The sequence below is a fragment of the Heptranchias perlo genome, chromosome 43 (genome assembly GCF_035084215.1).
Source record: "Heptranchias perlo isolate sHepPer1 chromosome 43, sHepPer1.hap1, whole genome shotgun sequence".
NCBI classification, from domain to species: Eukaryota; Metazoa; Chordata; class Chondrichthyes; order Hexanchiformes; family Hexanchidae; genus Heptranchias; species Heptranchias perlo.
In genome coordinates this window covers 918969-943441 of record NC_090367.1, presented here as the reverse complement: position 1 = coordinate 943441, position 24473 = coordinate 918969, and the positions used below count along the sequence as shown (strand labels likewise).

The window sequence follows — 24473 nt, the reverse complement described above, 5'->3', positions numbered from 1 at the left end:
TGACAGGTGTAGAGGGGAGCTTTACTCTGTATCTAACCCTGTCCCTGCCCTGGGAGTGTTTGATGGGACAGTGTAGAGGGGAGCTTTACTCTGTATCTAACCCTGTACCTGCCCTGGGAGTGTTTGATGGGACAGTGTAGAGGGAGCTTTACTCTGTATCTAACCCTGTACCTGCCCTGGGAGTGTTTGATGGGACAGTGTAGAGGGAGCTTTACTCTGTATCTAACCCTGTACCTGCCCTGGGAGTGTTTGATGGGACAGTGTAGAGGGAGCTTTACTCTGTATCTAACCCTGTACCTGACCCTGGGAGTGTTTGATGGGACAGTGTAGAGGGAGCTTTACTCTGTATCTAACCCTGTACCTGCCCTGGGAGTGTTTGATGGGACAGTGTAGAGGGAGCTTTACTCTGTATCTAACCCTGTACCTGCCCTGGGAGTGTTTGATGGGACAGTGTAGAGGGAGCTTTACTCTGTATCTAACCCTGTACCTGCCCTGGGAGTGTTTGATGGGACAGTGTAGAGGGAGCTTTACTCTGTATCTAACCCTGTACCTGCCCCTGGAGTGTTGGACAGTGAGGAGCTTACTCTGTATCTACCCTGTACCTGCCCTGGGAGTGTTGACGACAGTGTAAGGAGCTTTACTCTGTATCTAACCCTGTACCTGCCCTGGGAGTGTTTGATGGGACAGTGTAGAGGGAGCTTTACTCTGTATCTAACCCTGTACCTGCCCTGGGAGTGTTTGATGGGACAGTGTAGAGGGAGCTTTACTCCGTATCTAACCCTGTACCTGACCCTGGGAGTGTTTGATGGGACAGTGTAGAGGGAGCTTCTCTGTATCTAACCCTGTACCTGCCCTGGGAGTGTTTGATGGGACAGTGTAGAGTGAGCTTTACTCCGTATCTAACCCTGTACCTGCCCCGGGAGTGTTTGATGGGACAGTGTAGAGGGAGCTTTACTCTGTATCTAACCCTGTACCTGCCCTGGGAGTGTTTGATGGGACAGTGTAGAGGGAGCTTTACTCTGTATCTAACCCTGTACCTGCCCTGGGAGTGTTTGATGGGACAGTGTAGAGGGAGCTTTACTCTGTATCTAACCCTGTACCTGCCCTGGGAGTGTTTGATGGGACAGTGTAGAGGGAGCTTTACTCTGTATCTAACCCTGTACCTGACCCTGGGAGTGTTTGATGCGACAGTGTAGAGGGAGCTTTACTCTGTATCTAACCCTGTACCTGCCCTGGGAGTGTTTGATGGGACAGTGTCGAGGGAGCTTTACTCTGTATCTAACCCTGTACCTGCCCTGGGAGTGTTTGATGGGACAATGTCGAGGGAGCTTTACTCTGTATCTAACCCTGTACCTGCCCTGGGAGTGTTTGATGGGACAGTGTAGAGGGAGCTTTACTCTGTATCTAACCCGTGCTGTACCTGCCCTGGGAGTGTTTGATGGGACAGTGTAGAGGGAGCTTTACTCTGTATCTAACCCGTGCTGTACCTGCCCTGGGAGTGTTTGATGGGACAGTGTAGAGGGAGCTTTACTCTGTATCTAACCCGTGCTGTACCTGCCCTGGGAGTGATTGATGGGACAGTGTAGAGGGAGCTTTACTCTGTATCTAAACCCTGTACCTGACCCTGGGAGTGTTTGATGGGACAGTGTAGAGGGAGCTTTACTCTGTATCTAACCCTGTACCTGCCCTGGGAGTGTTTGACAGGACGGAGTTCCTGCTTTACCTGAAGTCGTGTTGTGGAGTGATGTCTCGCTCTGTGTTGTAAATAGTGAGTTTTGTCTTTATTTTTTTTAAGGTGTTTTGTATTTTTGGTGCCATGAGCTCGATGTATAATAATGACAGATGGAGGAAGGGGAGGTGTCGGGTTTGTGTTTGGATCCTGCTGCTCTGTGTCTCAGCCTCAGGACCACTCGTTAAAACCAAGCGGGGAGCCGCCCAGTGACTGAGTGTGTAAATTCCCCACCCGGTGTGGGACTGAGCCCCACACGCAGATCAGGAGAGCCTCAGGCTTCATTCCCGGCCTAGGCTGAGTTGGCCGATTTGCAGCCAGGGCTACGGTTGTCCTGTGGGTTGAGGAGGGGGGTGAATAACCCCCCAGTGTTGCTGCTCCTGTTCACTGTACAGTGGCCGCGATTGCTGCAGCCTCTACATTGCTGCAATGTTGGGAACTGTGTTTAAAATATATTGTTTTTTAAAAAAAAAACTCTAAACCTTGGTGTAAAAGGATTGTGTGCGACTGTAAGCACAAGCTCGTGATCAAATGTGCGCGTGCAATTTCCTCGTGCAATTTCCTCGTGCAAGCTCAGCCAAAGGAGAGCCAAAGGTGAAAACAAGGAGACACATGGGATGGGTCAGAATCTGCACCCCCCCCAAAACCGCAGACCAGCCTCGGCCCCCTTGGACTGGGGAGGAGGAGGGGTCGGAAACCGGGGTTCCTGCTCCCAATCACTGTCCATTGACCCCCCATCCCATCCCACCCCCCAATTGTGCATCTGCGCCTGCACGTCGGGCGAGGACAGGATAAAGGCTCGGCCGCGAGGCCCCCCGCAGTCGAACAGCCGGCCCGCGCTGTCAGGTGAAGAACGCGGCAGCTGTGGGCTCCGTACCCCGGCGAGAGTCGGCGCCTCCGTGGGGTGGGGGGGTGACGGGAGGAAGGAGGGACGGAACGATCTCGGGGAGGGGGTGGGGATCAGTGTTCCTCTGAGCTCGGATGTTACAAACAACCGGCCCGTTCCGTCGCTCTCTGGGGGGGGACCGGCGATCGTGTTACACCGGCCACTTATCACTTGGGGAGGAGTTGGTTACAGATTTGTCGAACGATACAGCACAGCAGGAGGCCACTCGGCCCATCGTGCCTGTGCTGGCTCTTTGAAAGAGCTATCCCATTGGTCCCACTCCCCCCCCCCCCCTGCTCTTTCCCCCCGTAGCCCTGCAGATTTCTCCCCTTCAAGTATTTATCCGATTCCCTTTTGAAAGTTATTATTGAATCTGCTTCCCCCGCCCTCGGGCCGAGTGTCGATGTCTCCCAGTGATTTTTTGTGCTTTCCTTGAGTTATCAACAGCGGGCCTGTTATCAGTATTCGGGGGGGGGGAATCATTGGCCTTCAGTAAGGGTCTCCATTCTGTCTCTTTTTGCTTCAATATGTAAAGTATTACGATTTTTCTATCCCAATAAAACTGTGCGATATCGAGCGAGTCTCGCTCTGCTCTTTCCCCAGACTCTGTGCGACATCTCAGGCCCTTCACCGGTCAATTTAAACTGGACGCAGTGGCTCATCGTCCCGTGTCCTGGAGACACCTGTAAAATGTTTCAGTCCCCCTCCCCGTTAACCCCCCACATATCCCTGGTCACCCATCGTAATGGATACTGGGGGTCGACATCTCCTCCCCCCTCACTCCTCCCTCCCTCCCCCTCACTCCTCCTCTCCCCCTCTCCTCCTCTCCCCCTCACTCCTCCCCCCCTCACTCCTCCCCCCCTCCCTCCTCCCCCTCCCTCCCTCCCCCCCCTCACTCCTCCCCCCCTCACTCCTCCCCCCCTCACTCCTCCCTCCCCTCACTCCTCCCCCCCTCACTCCTCCCCCCCTCACTCCTCCCCCCTCACTCCTCCCCCCTCACTCCTCCCCCCCTCACTCCTCCCCCCCTCACTCCTCCCCCCCTCACTCCTCCCCCCCTCACTCCTCCCCCCTCACTCCTCCCCCCCTCACTCCTCCCCCCCCTCACTCCTCCCCCCCTCACTCCTCCCCCCCTCACTCCTCCCCCCCTCACTCCTCCCCCCCTCACTCCTCCCCCCCTCACTCCTCCCCCCCCTCACTCCTCCCCCCCTCACTCCTCCCCCCCTCACTCCTCCCCCCCTCACTCCTCCCCCCCTCACTCCTCCCCCCCTCACTCCTCCCCCCCTCACTCCTCCCCCCCTCACTCCTCCCCCCCTCACTCCTCCCCCCCTACTCCTCCCCCCTCACTCCTCCCCCCCTCACTCCTCCCCCCCTCACTCCTCCCCCCCTCACTCCTCCCCCCCTCACTCCTCCCCCCCTCACTCCTCCCCCCCTCACTCCTCCCCCCCTCACTCCTCCCCCCCCTCACTCCTCCCCCCTCTCCCCTCCTCACTTCTCCCTTCCCCCTCACTCCTTCTCCCCTCCCCTCTTCATTCCTCCTCCCCTCCCCTCTTCATTCCTCCTCCCCTTCCCCTCCCCTCTCCCCTGCCCCCACCCCCCACTCTCATTGCTGATTGTGGAATCTTGCTGTGCGCAAATTTAACACAGGGGGCCATTCGCTTGTTCACAGATTGAAGATACAGATTTCCCTTGGAATTTCCGGGAGAGGCAAAGTTATTTGAACAAACTGATTCTCCCTGGGATTACTGGTGTGGGTGGAAGTGAGATTTGCTGCACTCTCACTGGCCACTCAGGGGGGCAGCTGAGAGCCTGGACCAGAGCAGCAGCTGATCACAATGTCCATGTGATTTGATCACAGTGCATTTATATAGCGCCTTTAACATAGTGACACGTCCCAAGGCGCTTCACAGGAACGATTATCAAACATAATTTAACACCGAGCCACATCAGGAGATATTTGTGATGTGGAGATGCCGGTGATGGACTGGGGTGGACAAATGTAAGGAGTCTTACAACACCAGGTTATAGTCCAACAGCTTTATTTGAAATCACAAGCTTTCGGAGCTTTGCTCCTTCGTCAGGTGAGTGTGGGATTCCATAAAGGCACAGCAAATATAGTCAGAGAACAATGCCTGGTGATTACAGATAATCTTTCCAACTGCCCGTTATCACACCTCGGCAGAGAGGTAATCAAAGCAATCAAAGGAGTGGATGTGTTCAGACAGAGAAACATTACATCCAAGACTACTGAATACACAAACGGTCAGAACACAAAGACAGAGAGAGAGGGAGACCCGAAAGGCAGAGAGAGAGAATGACCTGTTGTATTAAAAACAGATAACTTTTATTCGCTGGTGGGGTTACGTGTAGCGTGTCATGAACCCAAGATCCCGGTTGAGGCCGTCCTCATGGGTGCGGAACTTGGCTATCAATTTCTGCTCGACGATTTTGCGTTGTCGTGTGTCTCGAAGGCCGCCTTGGAGAACCCTTACCCGAAGATCGGAGGCTGAATGTCCTTGACTGCTGAAGTGTTCCCCGACTGGGAGGGAAACCTCCTGTCTGGTGATTGGACAGGTGATCAAAAGCTTGGTCAAAGAGGTAGGTTTTAAGGAGGGTTTTAAAGGAGGAGAGAGAGGCGGAGAGGTTTAGGGAGGGAATTCCAGAGCTTAGGGCCCAGGCAGCTGAAGGTACGGCCGCCAATGGTGGAGCGATGGAAATCGGGGATGCCCACAGACCAGAATTGGAGGAGTGCAGAGATCTCAGAGGGTTGTAGGGCTGGAGGAGGTTACAGAGATGGGGGGTTAGGGGGGGGGCGAGGGCCATGGAGGGATTTGAACACGAGGATGAGAATTTTAAAATCGAGGCGTTCCCGGACTGGGAGCCGATGTAGGTCAGCGAGCGCAGGGGGTGATGGGTGAACGGGACTCGGTGCGAGTTAGGATACGGGGGGGGGGGAGGTGTGGAGGTGAATCATCCTTATTGAAGACAAATTATAGTCAGATTGGCAACTTAATTGCATTGAAATTAAAAGCGAGATCAACACGGAGCAAATCTGAGTGATTGTGTAAATGTAGTTGAAATAAATACAGAAACGATTAGGTCTGATTGGGAGAATTTATACAGCAACCGAATGCACTCGCTCATCAGCCGAAGGTCTCGAAGTTCCAGTAACAAAACCATGAACCGAAGCACCAGTCGCACCAACCACACGAACAACACGAACAAAACCGCTAACCGCAGTACCAACAACAGTCCCAACAACTGCACCAACTGCACCAACACCGCCCCAAAAAGCAGCATCACCATCGCCACCACCGTGAAAAGCAGCATCAACAGCATCAACACCAGCACCAACACCGCCCCAAAAAGCAGCACCCACACCCACACCAACACCAGCAGCACCCACACCCACACCGACACCAGCAGCACCCACACCCACACCCAAACCGACACCAGCAGCAACAGCTTCCATGACCTGTGGAAAGAGATTGCTTCAGTTAGAGATAGAAACAGACACTACAGTGAACATGGTTAAAGTGACTGAGATCCCAACTCTATACACCCTGCCGCGTCATTGATTGCGTGACCTCTAGTGACCTCTTCCCTTTAAGACGTGCCTCGGCCTCCATTCTCATCCCATGGAGTAACCAAGGGATTCTGGCCTGACCCCCCTCCCCCCTCTCGTTCCCCGACTCTCTCACTGCCAAACAGGTATAAGGTCCCCATTTACCTCACACAACACCGAGTGTCAATGTGGCTCAGACACTTGGCCAGACACCTGTTGACTGCGAGGGCAAAATAACATCAGAAGGTCCCCACCCCCCTGGTCTATAATTACATGTTAATCATGGGATGTGTTCACCTGATTCGACACTGCCATATTATACCGAACTTCATTGACAAAGTGTTCACAGTTTGCTGCTGTTATTTTGTACTTCTCCTTGTTTCCAAGCTTTGCTTCTGCTCTTTTTATTATTTGGTCAACAGGAAACGGTGTCCATATCCTGTCAGAACTGTTGTTGATACGGTAGGGATAATTTCCAGCGACCTCAGTGAGTCTTTCTCTCTTAATCACAGCGGTTATTGCAGAGCTGGAGGATCCAATGATGAAATCCATAGACCCGCCATCTAGAAAATATATTAAAGGGACGGGATACTGAGACTGAGACAATATAGGGTTCAGGGAGATGACATTACCTTTGGTCACAGAGGTTTCGAGGCAGCTTTTGAAGTTGGGGAGAGAAATGTCAGGGGGTGGGAGAGCCAGTGCTGAAGGATTGGGGAGGGGGGGGGGTCGAACTCCAGATGTGGCCAATTTGGCCTATAAGAAGTCCACATTTGGCTGACCTCAAAATGATTGGGGGGGGGGGGGGAAGTGGGGTCATGACCCCTCCACTGGCTCCGCCATTGGTGTCAGGGTTTAGGGAGGGAACTCCAGTCCTTGGTGTTAAAAGGTTTGCCACCAATGGTGGAGGAAAGGGATCCACAGGCATCGGGGCCACACTGTAATTACACCCTCCTGCCAGTGGTGACGCTGCAGCACCTCCACTGGTGAAAGGTTGTAATTACAGCGTGACGTTTACATAGGCAGTCTCCATTGTAAAGGTGGACGCAGCAACTTAGAATGGAATGTGGGCAGACTTAAGATTTATACTTTTATTCTGTCAATAGAAAAGGATGTTGGTTGCTCTTACCTCCAGTTAAGTGGATGACCTCTCCATTTCCGACATAAATGGCCCAGTGTTTATATAAAGGTCGGGATATTTCAATCAAATCTCCTTCCTTGGGACTTGCGGATTCCTGGAAACGAGACGGGTTTTACATTAGATGTCAGCACGGCCGTTTGAAAGTGTATTTATTTGCAGTTCCTTGGGTTGTAACGGTGAGGGCAGGGAATAGCTGGATGTGTGTTTCAACTCCTGACCTGCAGGCTCTGTGTGAACAGGAGGTCAGGCCCCTCCCCAAAGAGGAGTGAGGAAGCTGGGCAGAGGGTTACTCCAGGTCCCCCACAGCTGGTGGCAGAGGCCTGGGAGAAGGAGCATCACTAACCTTCCTGTGAAGTCTGGTCCATCAATATATGGACACACCGTTCGTGTTGCCTGAGTCACACTAACTTCTCGCTAATCGAACAAGACCATCCCTTCCTCATTTTCAATCCAACTGTAGCTACGTTTACAGGCTCATTTTTGAATGTGTTCCTGATGTGGAGTTTCGAGAGTTTAAAGGGGGGAGATGAGGAGAATGTTTTTTACGCAGCGAGTTGTGATGATCTGGAATTCACTGCCTGAAAGGGCGGTGGAAGCAGAGTCAATAATAACTTTCAAAAGGGAATTGGAGAAATACTTGAAGGGGAAAAGGGATCTGGGGAAAGAGCAGGGGGGAGTGGGACTAATTGGATAGATCTTTCAAAGAGCCGGCACAGGCACGATGGGTCGAATGGCCTCCTTCTGTGCTGTAAGATTGTGTGAGAAGGGAATTCATTTGACACTCTTGCTCATCCATCTATCGATATCTACACAAGCAAAATTAAAGCCCATGGGATTAAAGTGACAGTGGCAGTGTGGATACAAAATTGGCTAAAGGACAGAAAGCAGAGAGTAGTGGTGAACGGTTGTTTTTCAGACTGGAGGGAAGTTTACAGTGATGTTCCCCAGGGGTCAGTATTAGGACCACTGCTCTTTTTAATATATATTAATGACCTGGACTTGGGTATAGAGGGTATAATTTCAAAGTTTGCAGATGACACGAAACTCGGAAATGTAGTAAACAATGTAGAGGATAGTAACAGACTTCAGGAGGACAGAGACAGACTGGTGAAAAGGGCAGACACATGGCAGATGAAATTTAACACAGAGAAGTGTGAAGTGATGCATTTTGGAAAGAATGAGGGGAGGCAAAATAAACTAAATGGTACAATTTTAAAGGGGGTGCAGGAACAGAGAGACCTGGGGGCGTACGTACACTAATCTTTGAAGGTGGCAGGACAGGTTGAGAAGGCTGTTAAAAAAACATGTGGGATCCTGGGCTTTATTAATAGAGGCATAGAGTACAAAAGCAAGGGAGTTATGCTAAACCTTTTATAGGACACTGGTCAGGCCTCAGCTGGAGTTTTGTGTCCAATTCTGGGCACCACACTTTAGGAAGGATGTCGGGGCCTTGGAGAGGGTGCAGAGGAGATTTACCAGAATGGTCCCAGGGATGAGGGACTTCAGTTATGTGGAGAGACTGGAGAAGCTGGGATTGTTCTCCTTAGAGCAGAGAAGGTTAAGGGGAGATTTGATAGAGGTGTTCAAAATCATCAGAACATAAGAAATAGGAGCAGGAGCAGGCCATTCGGCCCCTCGAGCCTGCTCCGCCATTCAATCAGATCATGGCTGATCTTTGACCTCAACTCCACTTTCCCGCCCGATCCCCATATCCCTCGATTCCCCAAGAGTTCAAAAATCTATTGATCTCAGCCTTGAATATATTCAATGACTGAGCATCCACAGCCCTCTGGGGTAGAGAATTCCAAAGATTCACAACCCTCTGAGTGAAGAAATTCCTCCTCATCTCAGTCTTAAATGTCTGACCCCTTATCCTGAGACTATGCCCCCTAGTTCTAGACTCTCCAGCCAGGGGAAACAGCCTCTCAGCATCTACCCTGTCAAGAATCTTATACGTTTCAATGAGATCACCTCTCATTCTTCTAAACTCCAGAGAGTATAGGCCCATTCTACTCAATCTCTCCTCATAGGACAACCCTCTCACCTCAGGAATCAATCTAGTGAACCTTCGTTGCACCGCCTCGAAGGCAAGTATATCCTTCCTTAGATAAGGAGACCAAAACTGTACACAGTACTCCAGGTGTGGTCTCAGCAAAGCCCTGTACAATTGTAATAAGGCCTCCTTACTCTTATACTCCAACCCCCTTACAATAAAGGCTAACATACCATTTGCCTTTCTAATTGCTTGGTGTACCTGCATGTTAACTTTCTGTGATTCATTTACGAGGACACCCAAATCTCTCTGAACACCAACATTTCTTTGTCTCCCACCATTTAAAAAATATTCTGTTTTTCTATTCTTCCTACCAAAGTGAATAACCTCACATTTCCCCACATTATACTCCATCTGCCACCTTCTCACCCACTCACTTAACCTGTCTATATCCCTTTGCAGACTCTGTGTGTCCTCCTCACACCTTACTTTCCCACCGAGCTTTGTATCAACACAAACTTGGATAAATTACACTCGGTCCCTTCATCTAAGTTATTGATATAGATTGTAAATAGCTGAGGCCCAAGCACTGATCCTTGCGATACCCCACTAGTTACAGCCTGACAACCTGAGAATGACCCGTTTATCCCTACTCTCTGTTTGTTGAGGTTAAAAGTGTTAGAACTGCTAAAGATCAAAAAAGTAAAGAACAAACTTACGTTTAGGTTTCCCATTTTCGTTTAGTGATTCAGAACTGAGATCAAGAGCTAGAAGGAAGTGAAGAGACTCTCTCTCCCTCAGAGTTTCACGACTGGAATCGAAAAATGCTGTCGCTTTCTTTTAAAAGTACTTGGCTATTGGGTTCTGTGCTGTAATCTTTGACAGGCTAAATATACAAGTTGCCTCAATTGACAAATAAAGTTATCAATAAATCACGGCTTATTTCAGTTTCACTTTGTCTCAGGTCCAAAGGTCTTCGACAGGAAGCGATAAACAGGAAGAAGAGGGGATGGGGCTGATTAGGACCATAAAAGGAGATCGACTCATGGAGGCAGAGGACATGGCTGAGGTACTAAATGAGAGATGCTGCCAGTGTCTCAATAAAGGAAGATATAATTGAGATACTGGATGAGCTAAGAATTGATAAAGAGGAGGTACTAGAAAGCCTAGCTGTACTTAAAGTAAAAATTTGTCACCATTCTCCACCTGCTCCACGATGACTTGTGAGCCGTGATCCTCACCAACGGATCCACCACAGACCCAATACGAGTGCAAACTGGGGTCAAGCAGGGCTGTGTCATTGCACCAACGCTCTTCCCCATCTTCCTCGCTGCAACACTCCACCCCATCACCATGAAGCTCCCCGCCGGAGTGGAGCTAACCTACAGGACAAGTGGGAAACTGTTCAATCTTCGACACCTCCAGGCCAGAACCAAGACCACGCCAACCTCCGTCATCGAGCTGCAGTACGCAGACGATGCCTGCGTGTGCGCACACTCAGAGGTCGAGCTACAAACCATCGTCGACACATTCACCGAGGCGTGTGAGAGAATGGGCCGGAAAACAAAGGTCCTCTACCAGCCCACTCCTGCCACACAACACCGCCCCCCGACCATCAAGATCCACGGTGAGCCTCTGGACAGCGTGGATCATTTCCCATACCTCGGGAGCCTCCTCTCGGTGCGAGCAGACATCGACGATGAAATTCAACATCGACTCCAATGCGCCAGTGACGCCTGAGGAACAGAGTGTTCGAAGACCGAGACCTCAAATCCAGCACCAAGCTCACGGTCTACAGAGCAGCCGTGGTCCCCACCCTCCTGTACACATCAGAAACATGGACAATGGACAGCAGACTCCTCAAATCCCTGGAGAGATATCACCAACGCTGCCTCCGCAAAGTCCTGCTAATCCACTGGCAGGATAGGTGTACCAATGTGAGCGTTCCCTCCCAGGCTAACATTTTTTAAAATTCATTCATGGGATGTGGGCGTCGCTGGCGAGGCTGGCATTTATTGCCCATCCCTAATTGCCCCTTGAGAAGGTGGTGGTGAGCCGCCTTCTTGAACCGCTGCAGTCCGTGTGGTGACGGTTCTCCCACAGTGCTGTTAGGAAGGGAGTTCCAGGATTCTGACCCAGCGACGATGAAGGAACGGCGATATATTTCCAAGTCGGGATGGTGTGTGACTTGGAGGGGAACGTGCAGGTGGTGTTGTCCCCATGTGCCTGCTGCTCTTGTCCTTCTAGGTGGTAGAGGTCGCGGGTTTGGGAGGTGCTGTCGAAGAAGCCTTGGCGAGTTGCTGCAGTGCATCCTGTGGATGGTACACACTGCAGCCACTGTGCGCCGGTGGTGAAGGGAGTGAATGTTTAGGGTGAGGGAGGGAGTGAATGTTTAGGGTGGTGGATGGGGTGCCAATCAAGCGGGCTGCTTTACTACATCTCCAGTATCGAGGCACTGGTCACGCTCAACCAGCTGCGATGGGCGGGCCACATTGTCCACATGCCCCACACAAGATTCCCTAAACAAGTGCTCTACTCCGAGCTCTGCAATGGCAGGCGATCACTAGGAGGGCAGAGGAAACGCTATAAGGACATTCAAAGCCTCCCTAAAAAAATGCAACATCCCCACCGACACGTGGGAATCGCTTGCCCTAGAACGGCCAAACTGGAGAAGAAGCATCCGCGAAGGCGCCAATCACCTCGAGCGTCACCGAATGGAGCACGCGGAGGCCGAGAGAAAGCAGCGGAAAGAGCGGCCAGAATCCAGAGCGTCTCACCCACCCGCCTCGTCAAACACTACCTGCCCCACCTGTGGCAGAGTCTGCGGCTCCAGGATTGGACTATTCATCCACCGCAGAACCCACCCTCCCGGAGTGGAAGCAAGTCATCCTCGACCCTGAGGGACGGCCAAAGAAGAAGAGATAAGTCCCCCGGTCCGGATGGGATGCACCCTGGGTTGCTGAGGGAAGTAAGGGGGGAAATTGCGGAGGTACTGGCCATAATCTTCCAAACATCCGTAGACACGGGGGATGGTGCCAGAGGACTGGAGAATTGCAAATGTTACACCCTTGTTCAAAAAAGGTTGTAAGGATAAACCCAGCAACTACAGGTCAGTCAGTTTAACCTCGGTGGTGGGGAAACTTTTAGAAACAGAATTAACAGTCACTTGGACAAGTGTGGATTGATTAGGGAAAGCCAGCACGGATTTGTTAAAGGCAAATCATGTTTAACTAACCTGAAAGAGTTTTTTGATGAGGTAACAGAGAGGGTCGATGAGGGCAATGCGGTGGATGTGGTGTATATGGACTTCCAAAAGGCGTTTGATAAAGTGCCACATGATAGGCTTGTGATCAAGATTGCGGCCCATGGAATAAAGGGGGCAGTAGCAGCATGGATACAGAAACGGCCAGTAAATCGCTCGAGTCTGTTCTCAAAATGGGAGTTTCAGCTAAAAAAGCCCCGTAATTTGGAATTAAAACTGAATTCTGGGAGGCTGAAAGTAACTCCTTCCCAGTGATAAGATAAGACCCTAATATTGAGGTCAGTCGGACAAAAATAAATCCGATCTTATCTGGTCCTGTGTCGATCCTTTGTTAAGAGAAAGATTTGAAAGGAAGGGAGGAGACTAAATAAAGACCTTGTTATGTCTGAGGACCTGCCTCAATAAATTTGAAGATTTCTGAAATGTTTAGGAGTGATTGACACCAAAGGATGTGATCCCATTGGACACGTGTGTGTCACTCAGATTGGTTAATTGAATGAAAAGGGGTTTGCCGTTGGTATTTAAGAGAACGCACAGCACACCTCGAAACACATTCCCGTCATCTTTGAGGTGATTCCCCACCCCCTGTATTTGAGCTTATCGGAGGAAGAGGAGATGGACAAACAGAGGGACCGGTGAGCAGGCCAGAGACTCTCTGCCCCCAACTCCCACCTCGACAGTCAGAGGTACACGTAGATCAACTTGTCCCAGGAGCAAAAGAAAGAAGGACTTACATTTATAGAAAGTACTTTCTGGAGTGTAGTCACTGCTGTAATGTGGGAAACGCAGCAGCCAATTTGTGCACAGCAAGATCCCACAAACAGCAATGTGATAATGACCAGATCATCTGTTTTTTTTAGTGATGTTGGTTGAGGGATAAATATCGGCCCCAGGACACCGGGGAGAACTCCCCCTGCTCTTCTTCCAATAGTGGCCGTGGGATCTTTTACATCCACCTGAGAGGGGCAGACGGGGCCTCGGTTTAACGTCTCATCGCATACGATTCTATAAGCCAATCAGCTACCCATAGACGTATAAAACAAATGACCGATGCCTTGTTTGCTGAAGCAAGCAATTCCATCTCCTTCCTGATGGAGCACTGAGAGCGGGCTGTCCAGTATTAGAGTGCGGAGTCTCCCAGTCTCACTGATGAACACACAAACGGGGAGCTTTCAGTCACAAATCTTTTATTCATTTCAGAAACATGAATACTTTAATAAACGGAAACTCCGATTGGCCCGGAGATGGCAGCTTTTGTTTTTAAATTTTAAATTGTGAGAGGCAGCTCACTCTGCGTCTGTCTGATTGGGTAGATTATTCGGTTAAACTGAAAACACGATTTCTACTGAATCTCGCGCTGAATTCGAATTCGAAGCTGCAGAACATGGAGTGGGTCCCTCACTCACTCGGTGTGTCTACTGAATGAACAGGAAACGATTCTCTGTGTGTGTGTACGTGTGTGTACATGTGTGTACATGTGTGTTTGTACATGTGTGTACATGTGTGTGTTTGCACCTGTGTACATGTGTGTTTGTACGTGCGTGTACATGTGTGTGTTTGTATGTAAGTGTTTGTACATGTGTGTGATTGTACATGTGTACATGTGTATTTGTACATGTGTATGTGTGTGTTTGTATGTAAGTGTTTGTACATATGTGTACATGTGTGTTTGTACGTATGTGTTTGCACATGTGTGTACGTGTGAGTTTGTACGTATGTGTACGTGTGTGTTGCATGTGTGTGTGATTGTACGTGTGTGTATTTGTACGTGTCTGTTCGCCTGTGTGCGTCTGTTCACGTGTGTACATGTATGTGTATCCGATCTCCTTCATACTCCCTCGCATGTGTCCGTGTTCCTGAACCAGGAGGCCACAACTAGAGGGAAACATGTGACCATAGGTTGGAAAACAAGATGGTGGGCCCTGAACACAATAATTTCTCACAAGTTTGAAAGCTTTCCCTGATTAGTCATTCATTTTAAAATGAAATACGACCAGGTAATGAGAGCTGGAGAAACATGACTCAGTGGGTGAGTGCACGGCCCAGTGTGGTACTGAGACAAACTGAGCCACGACCTTTCCTGGTCCAGTGCAGCCCAGTTACAACCGGTGTTTACCTACAGAGCCTCGGGGGGGAATGGTGACCCTCGGGGGGGGGGGGGGTAACGGTGACTCCGGGGGGGGGTAACGGTGACTCCGGGGGGGGTAACGGTGACTCCGGGGGGGGGTAACGGTGTGCCCCGGGGGGGTAACGGTGAGCCCCGGGGGGGGGGGGTAACGGTGAGCCCCAGGGGGGGGGTAACGGTGATGCCGGGGGGGGGTAACGGTGAGCCCCGGGGGGGGGGTAACGGTGAGCCCCGGGGGGGGGGTAACGGTGAGCCCCGGGGGGGGGGGGTAACGGTGAGCCCCAGGGGGGGGGTAACGGTGATGCCGGGGGGGGGTAACGGTGAGCCCCGGGGGGGGGGTAACGGTGAGCCCCGGGGGGGGGGGGTAACGGTGAGCCCCGGGGGTAACAGTGACCCTTGGGGGGGGGGTAATAGTGACTCCGGGGGGGGGGGGGGTAACGGTGAGCCCCGGGGGTGTAACGGTGACGCCGGGGGGGTAACAGTGAGCCCCGGGGGGGGGTAATGGTGAGCCCCGGGGGTAACGGTGACCCTCGGGGGGTAACGGTGAGCCCGGGGGGTAACGGTGAGCCCGGGGGTAACGGTGACCCTCGGGGGGTAACGGTGAGCCCGGGGGGTAACGGTGAGCCCGGGGGTAACGGTGAGTCCGGGGGGTAACGGTGAGCCCGGGGGGTAACGGTGAGCCCGGGGGGTAACGGTGAGCCCGGGGGTAACGGTGACCCTCGGGGGGTAACGGTGAGCCCGGGGGTAACGGTGACCCTCGGGGGGTAACGGTGAGCCCGGGGGTAACGGTGACCCCCCCCCCCGCTGGGCCCGGGCTCCCCTCACCTGCGGATTCCAGCCAGGTTGAGCAGAGACCCTGCCACCTCTTTCAGCTCCTCGTCGATCTCCGAGATCCCCAGGACCTCCCGTTTCCCGAGGCTGCCCTCTGACCCCTCCGTAGCTGGGGGGTCCCGGAGGCGCCGGGGGACTAAGCCGCTGTCCGCCAGCGAGTCCTCGGCCCCCTCGTCCTCCCAACTGTCCTCCATCTCTGACTCGCTGCCGCTCAGGAACCCCTCGCTGGCTTCGTCTCCATTGTGGCCAAGCTTGGTGGAGAAGGTACAGAGTCTGTCCCGGGCCCTGTCACTGGGCGTCTGGGGACAGCCCTCCCACTCACCCGTCCTCACCAGGCTGGAGTTGTGATCTCTGCTGGGTGTCTGGCTGGAGAGGCAGACGTCTCCCCGGAGGGGAGGAGGCACCGGGTCACGGCTGGAGCAGAGGAAGTGAAACGTGAGGGAATAGAATAGAAACCAGGCCGTCTGCCTCCAACCCGTCCGACACCCTCCATCTCCCCTCCCCCCGGCCATCTCCCCTCCCCCCGGTCCGTCCCCCCCCCGGTCCGTCTCCCCCCTCCCCCCTCCCCCGGTCCGTCTCCCCCCTCCCCTAGTCCGTCTCCCCCCCCCCCGGTCTGTCTCCCCCCCCCCCGGTCTGTCTCCCCCCTCCCCCTGGTCTGTCTCCCCCCTCCCCCTGGTCCGTCTCCCCCCTCCCCCTGGTCCGTCTCCCCCCTCCCCCTGGTCCGTCTCCCCCCTCCCCCCGGTCCGTCTCCCCCCCCCCGGTCTGTCTCCCCCCTCCCCCCGGTCCGTCTCCCCCCCCCCCGGTCTGTCTCCCCCCTCCCCCTGGTCCGTCTCCCCCCTCCCCCTGGTCCGTCTCCCCCCTCCCCCTGGTCCGTCTCCCCCCTCCCCCGGTCCGTCTCCCCCCTCCCCCCTCCCCCTGGTCCGTCTCCCCCTCCCCCTGGTCCGTCTCCCCCCTCCCCCCTCCCCCTGGTCCGTCTCCCCCCTCCCCCCTCCCCCTGTCTGTCTCCCCCTCCCCCCGGTCTGTCTCCCCCTCCCCCTGGTCCGTCTCCCCCCTCCCCCCTCCCCCTGGTCCGTCTCCCCCCTCCCCCTGGTCCGTCTCCCCCCTCCCCCGGTCCGTCTCCCCCCTCCCCCCTCCCCCTGGTCCGTCTCCCCCCTCCCCCTGGTCCGTCTCCCCCCTCCCCCCTCCCCCTGGTCCGTCTCCCCCCTCCCCCCTCCCCCTGTCTGTCTCCCCCTCCCCTGTCTGTCTCCCACCCCCCATGTTTTACCAGTTGACAGACTGTGTTTTCTGCAATACCTGCCTGTGTGGGTGAGCTCTCCATTAACGGTTATCCCGGTCCCATCGCGAGTGAGTTTCTGGAGAAAGACCAGGCTCCTGATTCGCTTCAGAAAGCTGCTCCTGGATTTGTCCAGCTGGAGAATGGACTAAAGCCGGAGTTCAGGGGTGAGCCGCTGATCTGTACAGTAACAGAGTCCTGGATACACAACGAGCTGGTATCGCATCACCAGACTGTACAGTAAGTCACAGGCCCCCATTCAAAGCACAGCGAGTTCCTGATCTCGGTCTGGTTGATAGCGGGGAGAATCTGACTGCTTCCTCCTTGGCTGTTTACAGCAGGAGGACAAGGTAGCTTTATGAGGGCAGGCAAGTTTAACCTTCGTACGACCTCTCTCGACCCCTCCACTGCCAATGATTTCCACCAGTTAAATTTTGGGAAGGCCGAAGCCATTGTCTTCAGTCCCTCCCGTAAACTCCGTTCCCTCGTCACCGACTCCATCTCCCTCTATGGACACCGACTGAGGCTGAACCAGACGGGTCTCCAACTTTGGCCTTTTAAAATTCTCCATCCTTCTTTTCAAATCCCTCCACGGCCCCTCGTCCCCCTCCCTCCCTATCTCTGTAACCTCCTCCAGCCCTACAACCCTCCGAGATCTCTGCGCTCCTCCAATTCCGGCCTCTTGCCCATCCCCCGATTTTAATCACTCCATTGGCGGCCGTGCCTTCACCTGTCCTAATATCTCACGCGGCTCGGTGTTTAATTACGTCTGTTTTACGCTCCTGTGAGGCGCCCTGGACGTTTTACTACGTTAAAGGCGCTATATAAATGCAGGTTGCAACCTCGGCTCCTGTTTGACCCCGAGCCGAGTTCCCGACCCCATTTCCTCTCCATCACCGAGACCACCTGTTTCCACCTCCGTAACATCGTCCGTCTCCACTCGTGGAGCTGAGTCCCCCACACCGAGGGGGAGGGGAGGAGTGTGGGACTGCCCATGGGGGTGGGGTAGGCAGAGGCGGGGTATAAGAGGGGGTCTCCCCAGGGTGGGTATCAGAGCAGCGAGGTCTGGGTGACAGGCGCTCCATCACTACCAGCTGCTGTACACATGTGGAGATCTACAATGCCAATCGTGGCACCTAGAGAGAGTGTCCTTTGGTAACCTCGTAACATGGCCCATTGCAATGGTAACTGTGCCCAGTGGAGCCTCCTGCTCTTAGTCTGATTGGGGCCCCCCTGACAGTCAGGGGTGGGATGCAGGGGTGGGTGGAAGGGTACAATGGGGGCCCTCGTCACCCCTCCCTCCGCCCAACGAACTCCCCTCTCCTCCCACTCACAGGGGTCCCATTCCACACGCGCCCCCCGCTGCCTCAACCAAGGGGGCGGGAGGCCCACTCGTCACGTGACAGCCCAGGCAGCGAGTGTCAGAACACTGTCCCAAACCCCGAGACCCCAGCCCCCGCTCGAACCTGTCCCCAACACCGAGACCCCAGCCCCCGCCCGAACCTCCCAGCAGTTGTCCCTGGACAGTGGTCAGGATTGAGACTCCCGGCTGTTTAGTGAGTTGTGGGTTCAAGTCTCACTGCAGAGACTCGAGCCCGTAATCCAGGCCGACACTCCCAGTGCCAGTGCTGAGGGAGCGCTGCACTGTCGGAGGGTCAGTGCTGAGGGAGCGCTGCACTGTCGGAGGGTCAGTGCTGAGGGAGCGCTGCACTGTCGGAGGGTCAGTACTGAGGGAGCGCTGCACTGTCGGAGGGTCAGTACTGAGGGAGCGCTGCACTGTCGGAGGGTCAGTACTGAGGGAGCGCTGCACTGTCGGAGGGTCAGTACTGAGGGAGTGCTGCACTGTCGGAGGGTCAGTGCTGAGGGAGCGCTGCACTGTCGGAGGGTCAGTACTGAGGGAGCGCTGCACTGTCGGAGGGTCAGTACTGAGGGAGTGCGCACTGTTGGAGGGTCAGTACTGAGGGAGCGCTGCACTGTCGGAGGGTCAGTACTGAGGGAGCGCCGCACTGTTGGAGGGTCAGTACTGAGGGAGCGCCGCACTGTCGGAGGGTCGGTACTGAGGGAGTGCCGCACTGTCGGAGGGTCAGTACTGAGGGAGCGCCGCACTGTCGGAGGGTCAGTACTGAGGGAGCGCCGCACTGTCGGAGGGTCAGTACTGAGGGAGCGCCGCACTGTCGGAGGGTCAGTACTGAGGGAGCGCCGCACTGTCGGAGGGTCGGTACTGAGGGAGCGCCGCACTGTCGGAGGGTCGGTACTGAGGGAGCGCCGCACTGTCGGAGGTGCCGTCTTTCGGATGAGACGTTAAACCGAGGCCCCCGTCTGCCCCTCTCAGGTGGATGTAAAAGATCCCACGGCCACTATTGGAAGAAGAGCAGGGGGAGTTCTCCCCGGTGTCCTGGGGCCAATATTTATCCCTCAACCAACATCACTAAAAAAACAGATGATCTGTTTGCTGTTTGTGGGAACTCGCTGCACCCAAATTACAACAGTGACCACACTTGAAAAAAGTACCTCATTGTCTGTAAAGCCCTTTGGGACGTCCTGAGGTGGTGAAAGGAGCTGTGTGAATACAAGTCTTTCATTCTTACAGTCAGGGGTGGGGGGAAGTTCTACAGAAGCGGAGAGCATTAACTGGGAGTGTCTGTGACAGGATGGGGCCTGTGATGGGAGGGTAGGCTTCACAATGCTGCCTGCTGTTCCTGTACTCACTGCTCTGTGGCTGCCAGCCAGAGATACAGCTTTGGTTTCTCGGGCCTGGGCGTCGCTCCCCTTGCTGTCGACGATCAGACAGACAGGAGGGAGGGGCTGTTTGGTCACCTAGGTCCTTCATGCTGTGGTCCTGAGTGCAGGTTGGGTACTGCTGATCTGTGGCACTGGAGCTGGTGCAGAGAGAGAGAGAGAGAGAGAGGGCGTTATTACAAGAGGCTGCGCAGATATTCATGACCCCTGGTTCTGGTCTCCTCCACAAGTTGAAACACCTTCTCTACGTTTACCCTATCGAACCCTGTCGTTATTTTAAAGACCTCGATCAGGTCACCCCTCAGCCTCCTCTTTTCTAGAGAGAAAAGAGCCCCAGCCTGTTCAGCCTTTCCTCTTATAACCTCTCAGTTCTGGTATCTTCCTTGTAAATATTTTTTGCACCTTCTCCAGTGCCTCTATATCCTTTTTACAATATGGAGACCAGAACTGAACACAATAACTCCCAGTGCGGTCTAACCGGGGTTCGATACAAGTTTATCAGAACTTCCCTGCTTTTCAATTCTCTCCCTCTGGAAACGAGCCCCAGTGCTTGGTTTGCTTTTTTTAAATATGACCCGAAACAGATTTAACTGGTCAATCGCTGTTTTGTGGGATCTTGCTGTGATAAGGCTCCAGATTCAGGCAAGTCTGCTCCACGCCTATAATCGGAGGACGGAGGGGTTCGGGAGGCCGCGTGGGACTGTGTTCCTCCCTCCCCCCCTCCCCGCCCCGGTGGAATGTCCTCTCACACACAGACCGTCCCCTCCCTCGCACTTACCCGAGAGCAGGGCTGTGGAGGCACAGCGATCGTTTCCTGATGGCCTGCAGCAGGTTCGGCCTGGATTCGGCATCGATGCACCAAAAGGAACATTTCCCCAGGGCCTGTGAACAGAAGCAGACCTGGAGTGACAGTTTGGGGCAAAAATATCGTCCCCACACCCTCCGGGTACAGAGCATTGCTCCGAACCCTCTCCCTTCATTCTTTCGGTCAAGTTATATTGATCTCCTCTAGTTACTGACTCACTAACCAGTGCAACTAATGGACCTGGTCTAAACCTCCCAGAATTTTCAAACCCCCTCTCACAATACCCAAGTTAACCCCCTCTGTTCTAAAGCTCGTAACTAAAACGTCTCATCCCTCGTACCACCTCAGTGAATCTTCTGTAGCCTGTACCCCACTCCCCCGTTCCCCCCGCCTCACTCCCCCGTTCCCCCCGCCTCACTCCCCCGTTCCCCCCGCCTCACTCCCCCGTTCCCCCCGCCTCACTCCCCCGTTCCCCCCGCCTCACTCCCCCGTTCCCCCCGCCTCACTCCCCCGTTCCTCCCGCCTCACTCCCCCGTTCCCCCCGCCTCACTCCCCCGTTCCCCCCGCCTCACTCCCCCGTTCCCCCGCCTCACTCCCCTGTTCCCCGCCTCACTCCCCCGTTCCCCCCGCCTCACTCCCCCGTTCCCCGCCTCACTCCCCCGTTCCCCCCCGTCTCACTCCCCCATTCTCCCGCCTCACTCCCCCGTTCCCCGCCTCACTCCCCCGTTCCCCCCGCCTCACTCCCCCGTTCCCCCCGCCTCACTCCCCCGTTCCCCCCACCTCACTCCCCCGTTCCCCGCCTCACTCCCCTGTTCCCCCACCTCACTCCCCCGTTCCCCGCCTCACTCCCCCGTTCCCCCCGCCTCACTCCCCCGTTCCCCCCGCCTCACTCCCCTGTTCCCCGCCTCACTCCCCCGTTCCCCGCCTCACTCCCCCGTTCCCCCCGTCTCACTCCCCCGTTCCCCCGCCTCACTCCCCCGTTCCCCCCGCCTCACTCCCCCGTTCCCCCCGCCTCACTCCCCGCTGTTCCCTCCCCCGTTCCCCCCGCCTCACTCCCCCCCGTTCCCCCGCCTCACTCCCCGCCATTCCCCCCGCCTCACTCCCCCCCGTTCCCCCGCCTCACTCCCCCGTTCCCCCCGCCTCACTCCCCGCCGTTCCCTCCGCCGTTCCCCCGCCTCACTCCCCGCCGTTCCCCCACCTCACTCCCCGCCATTCCCCCGCCTCACTCCCCCGTTCCCCCCGCCTCACTCCCCCGTTCCCCCCGCCTCACTCCCCGCCGTTCCCTCCGCCGTTCCCCCGCCTCACTCCCCGCCATTCCCCCCGCCTCACTCCCCCGTTCCCCCGCCTCACTCCCCGCCATTCCCCCCGCCTCACTCCCCCGTTCCCCCGCCTCACTCCCCCGTTCCCCCCGCCTCACTCCCCCGTTCCCCCGCCTCACTCCCCCGTTCCCCCCGCCTCACTCCCCCGTTCCCCCGCCTCACTCCCCCGTTCCCCCCGCCTCACTCCCCCGTTCCCCCCGCCTCACTCCCCGCCGTTCCCTCCGCCGTTCCCCCGCCTCACTCCCCGCCATTCCCCCGCCTCACTCCACCGTTCCCCCGCCTCACTCCCCGCCATTCCCCCCACCTCACTCCCCCGTTCCCCCCGCCTCACTCCCCCCCGTTCCCCCCGCCTCACTCCCCGCCATTCCCCCCGCCTCACTCCCCCCCGTTCCCCCCGCCTCACTCCCCCGTTCCCCCCGCCTCACTCCCCCCCGTTCCCCCCGCCTCACTCCCCCCCGTTCCCCCCGCCTCACTCCCCCCCGTTCCCCCCGCCTCACTCCCCGCCGTTCCCTCCGCCGTTCCCCCGCCTCACTCCCCGCCATTCCCCCCGCCTCACTCCCCCGTTCCCCCCGCCTCACTCCCCGCCTTTCCCTCCGCCGTTCCCCCGCCTCACTCCCCGCCATTCCCCCGCCTCACTCCCCCGTTCCCCCCGCCTCACTCCCCCCCGTTCCCCCCGCCTCACTCCCCGCCGTTCCCCCTGCCGTTCCCCCGCCTCACTCCCCCCCGTTCCCCCCGCCTCACTCCCCGCCATTCCCCCTGCCTCACTCCCCCCCGTTCCCCCCGCCATTCCCCTGCCTCACTCCCCCGTTCCCCCCGCCTCACTCCCCCCCGTTCCCCCTGCCTCACTCCCCCCAACCCCCCATCACTCCCCCACCCCATGTGCCTCACCTCCCTCTCCTGTTTCTCCACTCTCTTGAAACACCTGTTGAGGGACAGGTTGTGCCTGACTGAGTTCTTCCCGCCCACGGGCGCCCTCTTGAAGTACGGATAACGGTCTAAGATCCATTGGTAAATCTCCTTCACCAGCGAGCACTGAGCAGGTGAGCCCTCGATCGCCATGGAGATCAGGCAGTTGAAGGAGTAGGGGGGCTTGGAGGTGCCCTGAGGCTTGGCCTCCAGCTCGGGGGGAGCGGGCAGGGGCGGGGGCTGGTTCTCCTTGGCCCGGGCCGGGCAGCAGTCGGCCGGAGCCTCCCCGTCAGCAGGTTCTCGCTCTCGTGCAGCCAGTGAAGGCTGGTCAGCTCCTCGTCCCCCCCTCGTCCCCCCCTCGTCCCCCCCTCGTCCCCCCCTCGCCTTGCGCTTGCTGCCGACGGCGGAGGGGGAGCTAGGCCTCGGGCCCCGAGCCCGGCCGACCTGCGACCCCCGGGGAGGGGCCGGGCTGCTGCTCTTCTGCTGCCCCTCTCCCGTCCCGAGGCGCGGTCCGTCTACTTTGCTCATCGGGCAGTCGACCAAAGGAAATTAATCACTCCTAAAGAAAGAAAGAAGGACCTGCATTTATATAGCGCCTTTAACGTAGTAAAACGTCCCAGGGCGCCTCACAGGAACGTAAATCAGACAAAATTTGACACCGAGCCACATGAGGAGATATTAGGACAGGTGACCAAAAGCTTGGTCAAAGAGGGAGGTTTTAAGGAGCATCTTAAAGGAGGAGAGAGAGGCGGAGAGGTTTAGGGAGGGAATTCCAGAGCTCAGGGCCCAGGCAGCTGAAGGCACGGCCGCCAACAGCGGAGCGATGGAAATCGGGGATGCGCAAGAGGCCAGAATCGGAGGAGCGCAGAGATCTCGGAGGGTTGTAGGGGCTGGAGGAGGTTACAGAGATAGGGAGGGACGAGGCCATGGAGGGATTTGAAAACAAGGATGAGAATTTTAAAATCGAGGTGTTTCTGGACCGGGAGCCGATGTAGGTCAGCGAGCGCAGGGGGTGATGGGTGAACGGGACTCGGGGGGAGTTAGGATACGGGGCAGCTATGAACTCAAGTTTACAGAGGATGGAAGATGGGAGGCCGGCCAGGAGAGCACGTTTCCAGTGAGAGGGTCGGTAACCAGAGGACACAGATTTAAGATAATTGGTGAAAGAACCAGAGGGGGAGATGAGGAGAATGTTTTTTTACGCAGCGAGTTGTGACGATCTGGAATTCACTGCCTGAAAGGGCGGTGGAAGCAGATTCAATAATAACTTTCAAAAGGGAATTGGAGAAATAATTGAAGGGGACAAAATTTACAGGGGGTCTGGGGAAAGAGCAGGGGGGGAGTGGGACTAATGGGATAGATCTTTCAAAGAGCCGGCACAGGCTCGATGGGGTGAATGGCCTCCCTCAAAACCCCTCATGATTTTGAACCCCTCGATTAAATCTCCCCATAACCTTCTCTGCTCTAAAAGGAGAACAACCCCAGTTTCTCCAGTCTCTCCACAAAACAATTTAGAGAGAAAAAAAAGAAATTCTCTCCCACTTCCTCCCCCCAAAATCTGAGAGTCCCAGCCCAGCCCGGGCCCCTCCTACTCTGACTGGGAGCCCGCACAGTAGGAATTCTGGCAGGTGGCACGGTTTAATCGTCTGGTTGAAACGTGTAGCCTCCCTGCCTGCCCCCCCACCCCCCCCCCGGGGACACCTCCCCACCATCCACAGCCAAAACAAAACAACAGCCGGTCACTCGACACCTCCCCACTCGACACCTCCCCACTCGACACCTCCCCACTCGACACCTCGCCACTCGACACCTCGCCGTCTGTTTCTGGGTCGCTGCCCAGCCAGCTGGAGGCTCCCTCCCAGACACAACAATGTCACCAATCTGGGCCGCAGTGGGGCGGGC

At 55.8% G+C, this 24473-nt stretch overlaps 2 protein-coding genes across 2 annotated transcripts; both read right to left on the bottom strand.

Annotated features, from left to right (window-relative positions):
* Nucleotides 1-4634: 4634 nt before the first annotated feature.
* On the bottom strand, nt 4635-10309 carry LOC137306378 (phospholipase A and acyltransferase 3-like). The gene is made up of 4 exons (XM_067975533.1): nt 10031-10309; nt 7307-7412; nt 6475-6740; nt 4635-6087 (listed from the first exon to the last, which is right to left on the bottom strand). The coding sequence occupies exons 1-4, from the start codon at nt 10043-10045 to the stop codon at nt 5728-5730; spliced, it is 747 nt and encodes a 248-aa protein (XP_067831634.1). The 5' UTR covers nt 10046-10309; the 3' UTR covers nt 4635-5727.
* A 1435-nt stretch (nt 10310-11744) lies between these two features.
* On the bottom strand, nt 11745-23099 carry LOC137306327 (forkhead box protein N2-like). The gene is made up of 4 exons (XM_067975476.1): nt 22554-23099; nt 20320-20423; nt 15524-15943; nt 11745-11841 (listed from the first exon to the last, which is right to left on the bottom strand). The coding sequence occupies exons 1-4, from the start codon at nt 23097-23099 to the stop codon at nt 11745-11747; spliced, it is 1167 nt and encodes a 388-aa protein (XP_067831577.1).
* Between the last annotated feature and the right edge of the window lie 1374 nt (nt 23100-24473).

Coding starts and splice junctions, on each gene's coding strand:
- LOC137306378 (XM_067975533.1), bottom strand. Junction 6,741..7,306: donor GGTCATCCACTTAACTGGAG/GTAAGAGCAACC, acceptor TATATTTTCTAG/ATGGCGGGTCTATGGATTTC. Junction 6,088..6,474: donor ATATGGCAGTGTCGAATCAG/GTGAACACATCC, acceptor CTCTTTCCACAG/GTCATGGAAGCTGTTGCTGC.
- LOC137306327 (XM_067975476.1), bottom strand. CDS start 23,099: ATGAGCAAAGTAGACGGACCGCGCCTCGGGACGGGAGAGGGGCAGCAG. Junction 20,424..22,553: donor TGGAGAAACAGGAGAGGGAG/GTGAGGCACATG, acceptor TTCTGTTCACAG/GCCCTGGGGAAATGTTCCTT. Junction 15,944..20,319: donor CTCCACAGCCCTGCTCTCGG/GTAAGTGCGAGG, acceptor CCTCTGCTCCAG/CCGTGACCCGGTGCCTCCTC.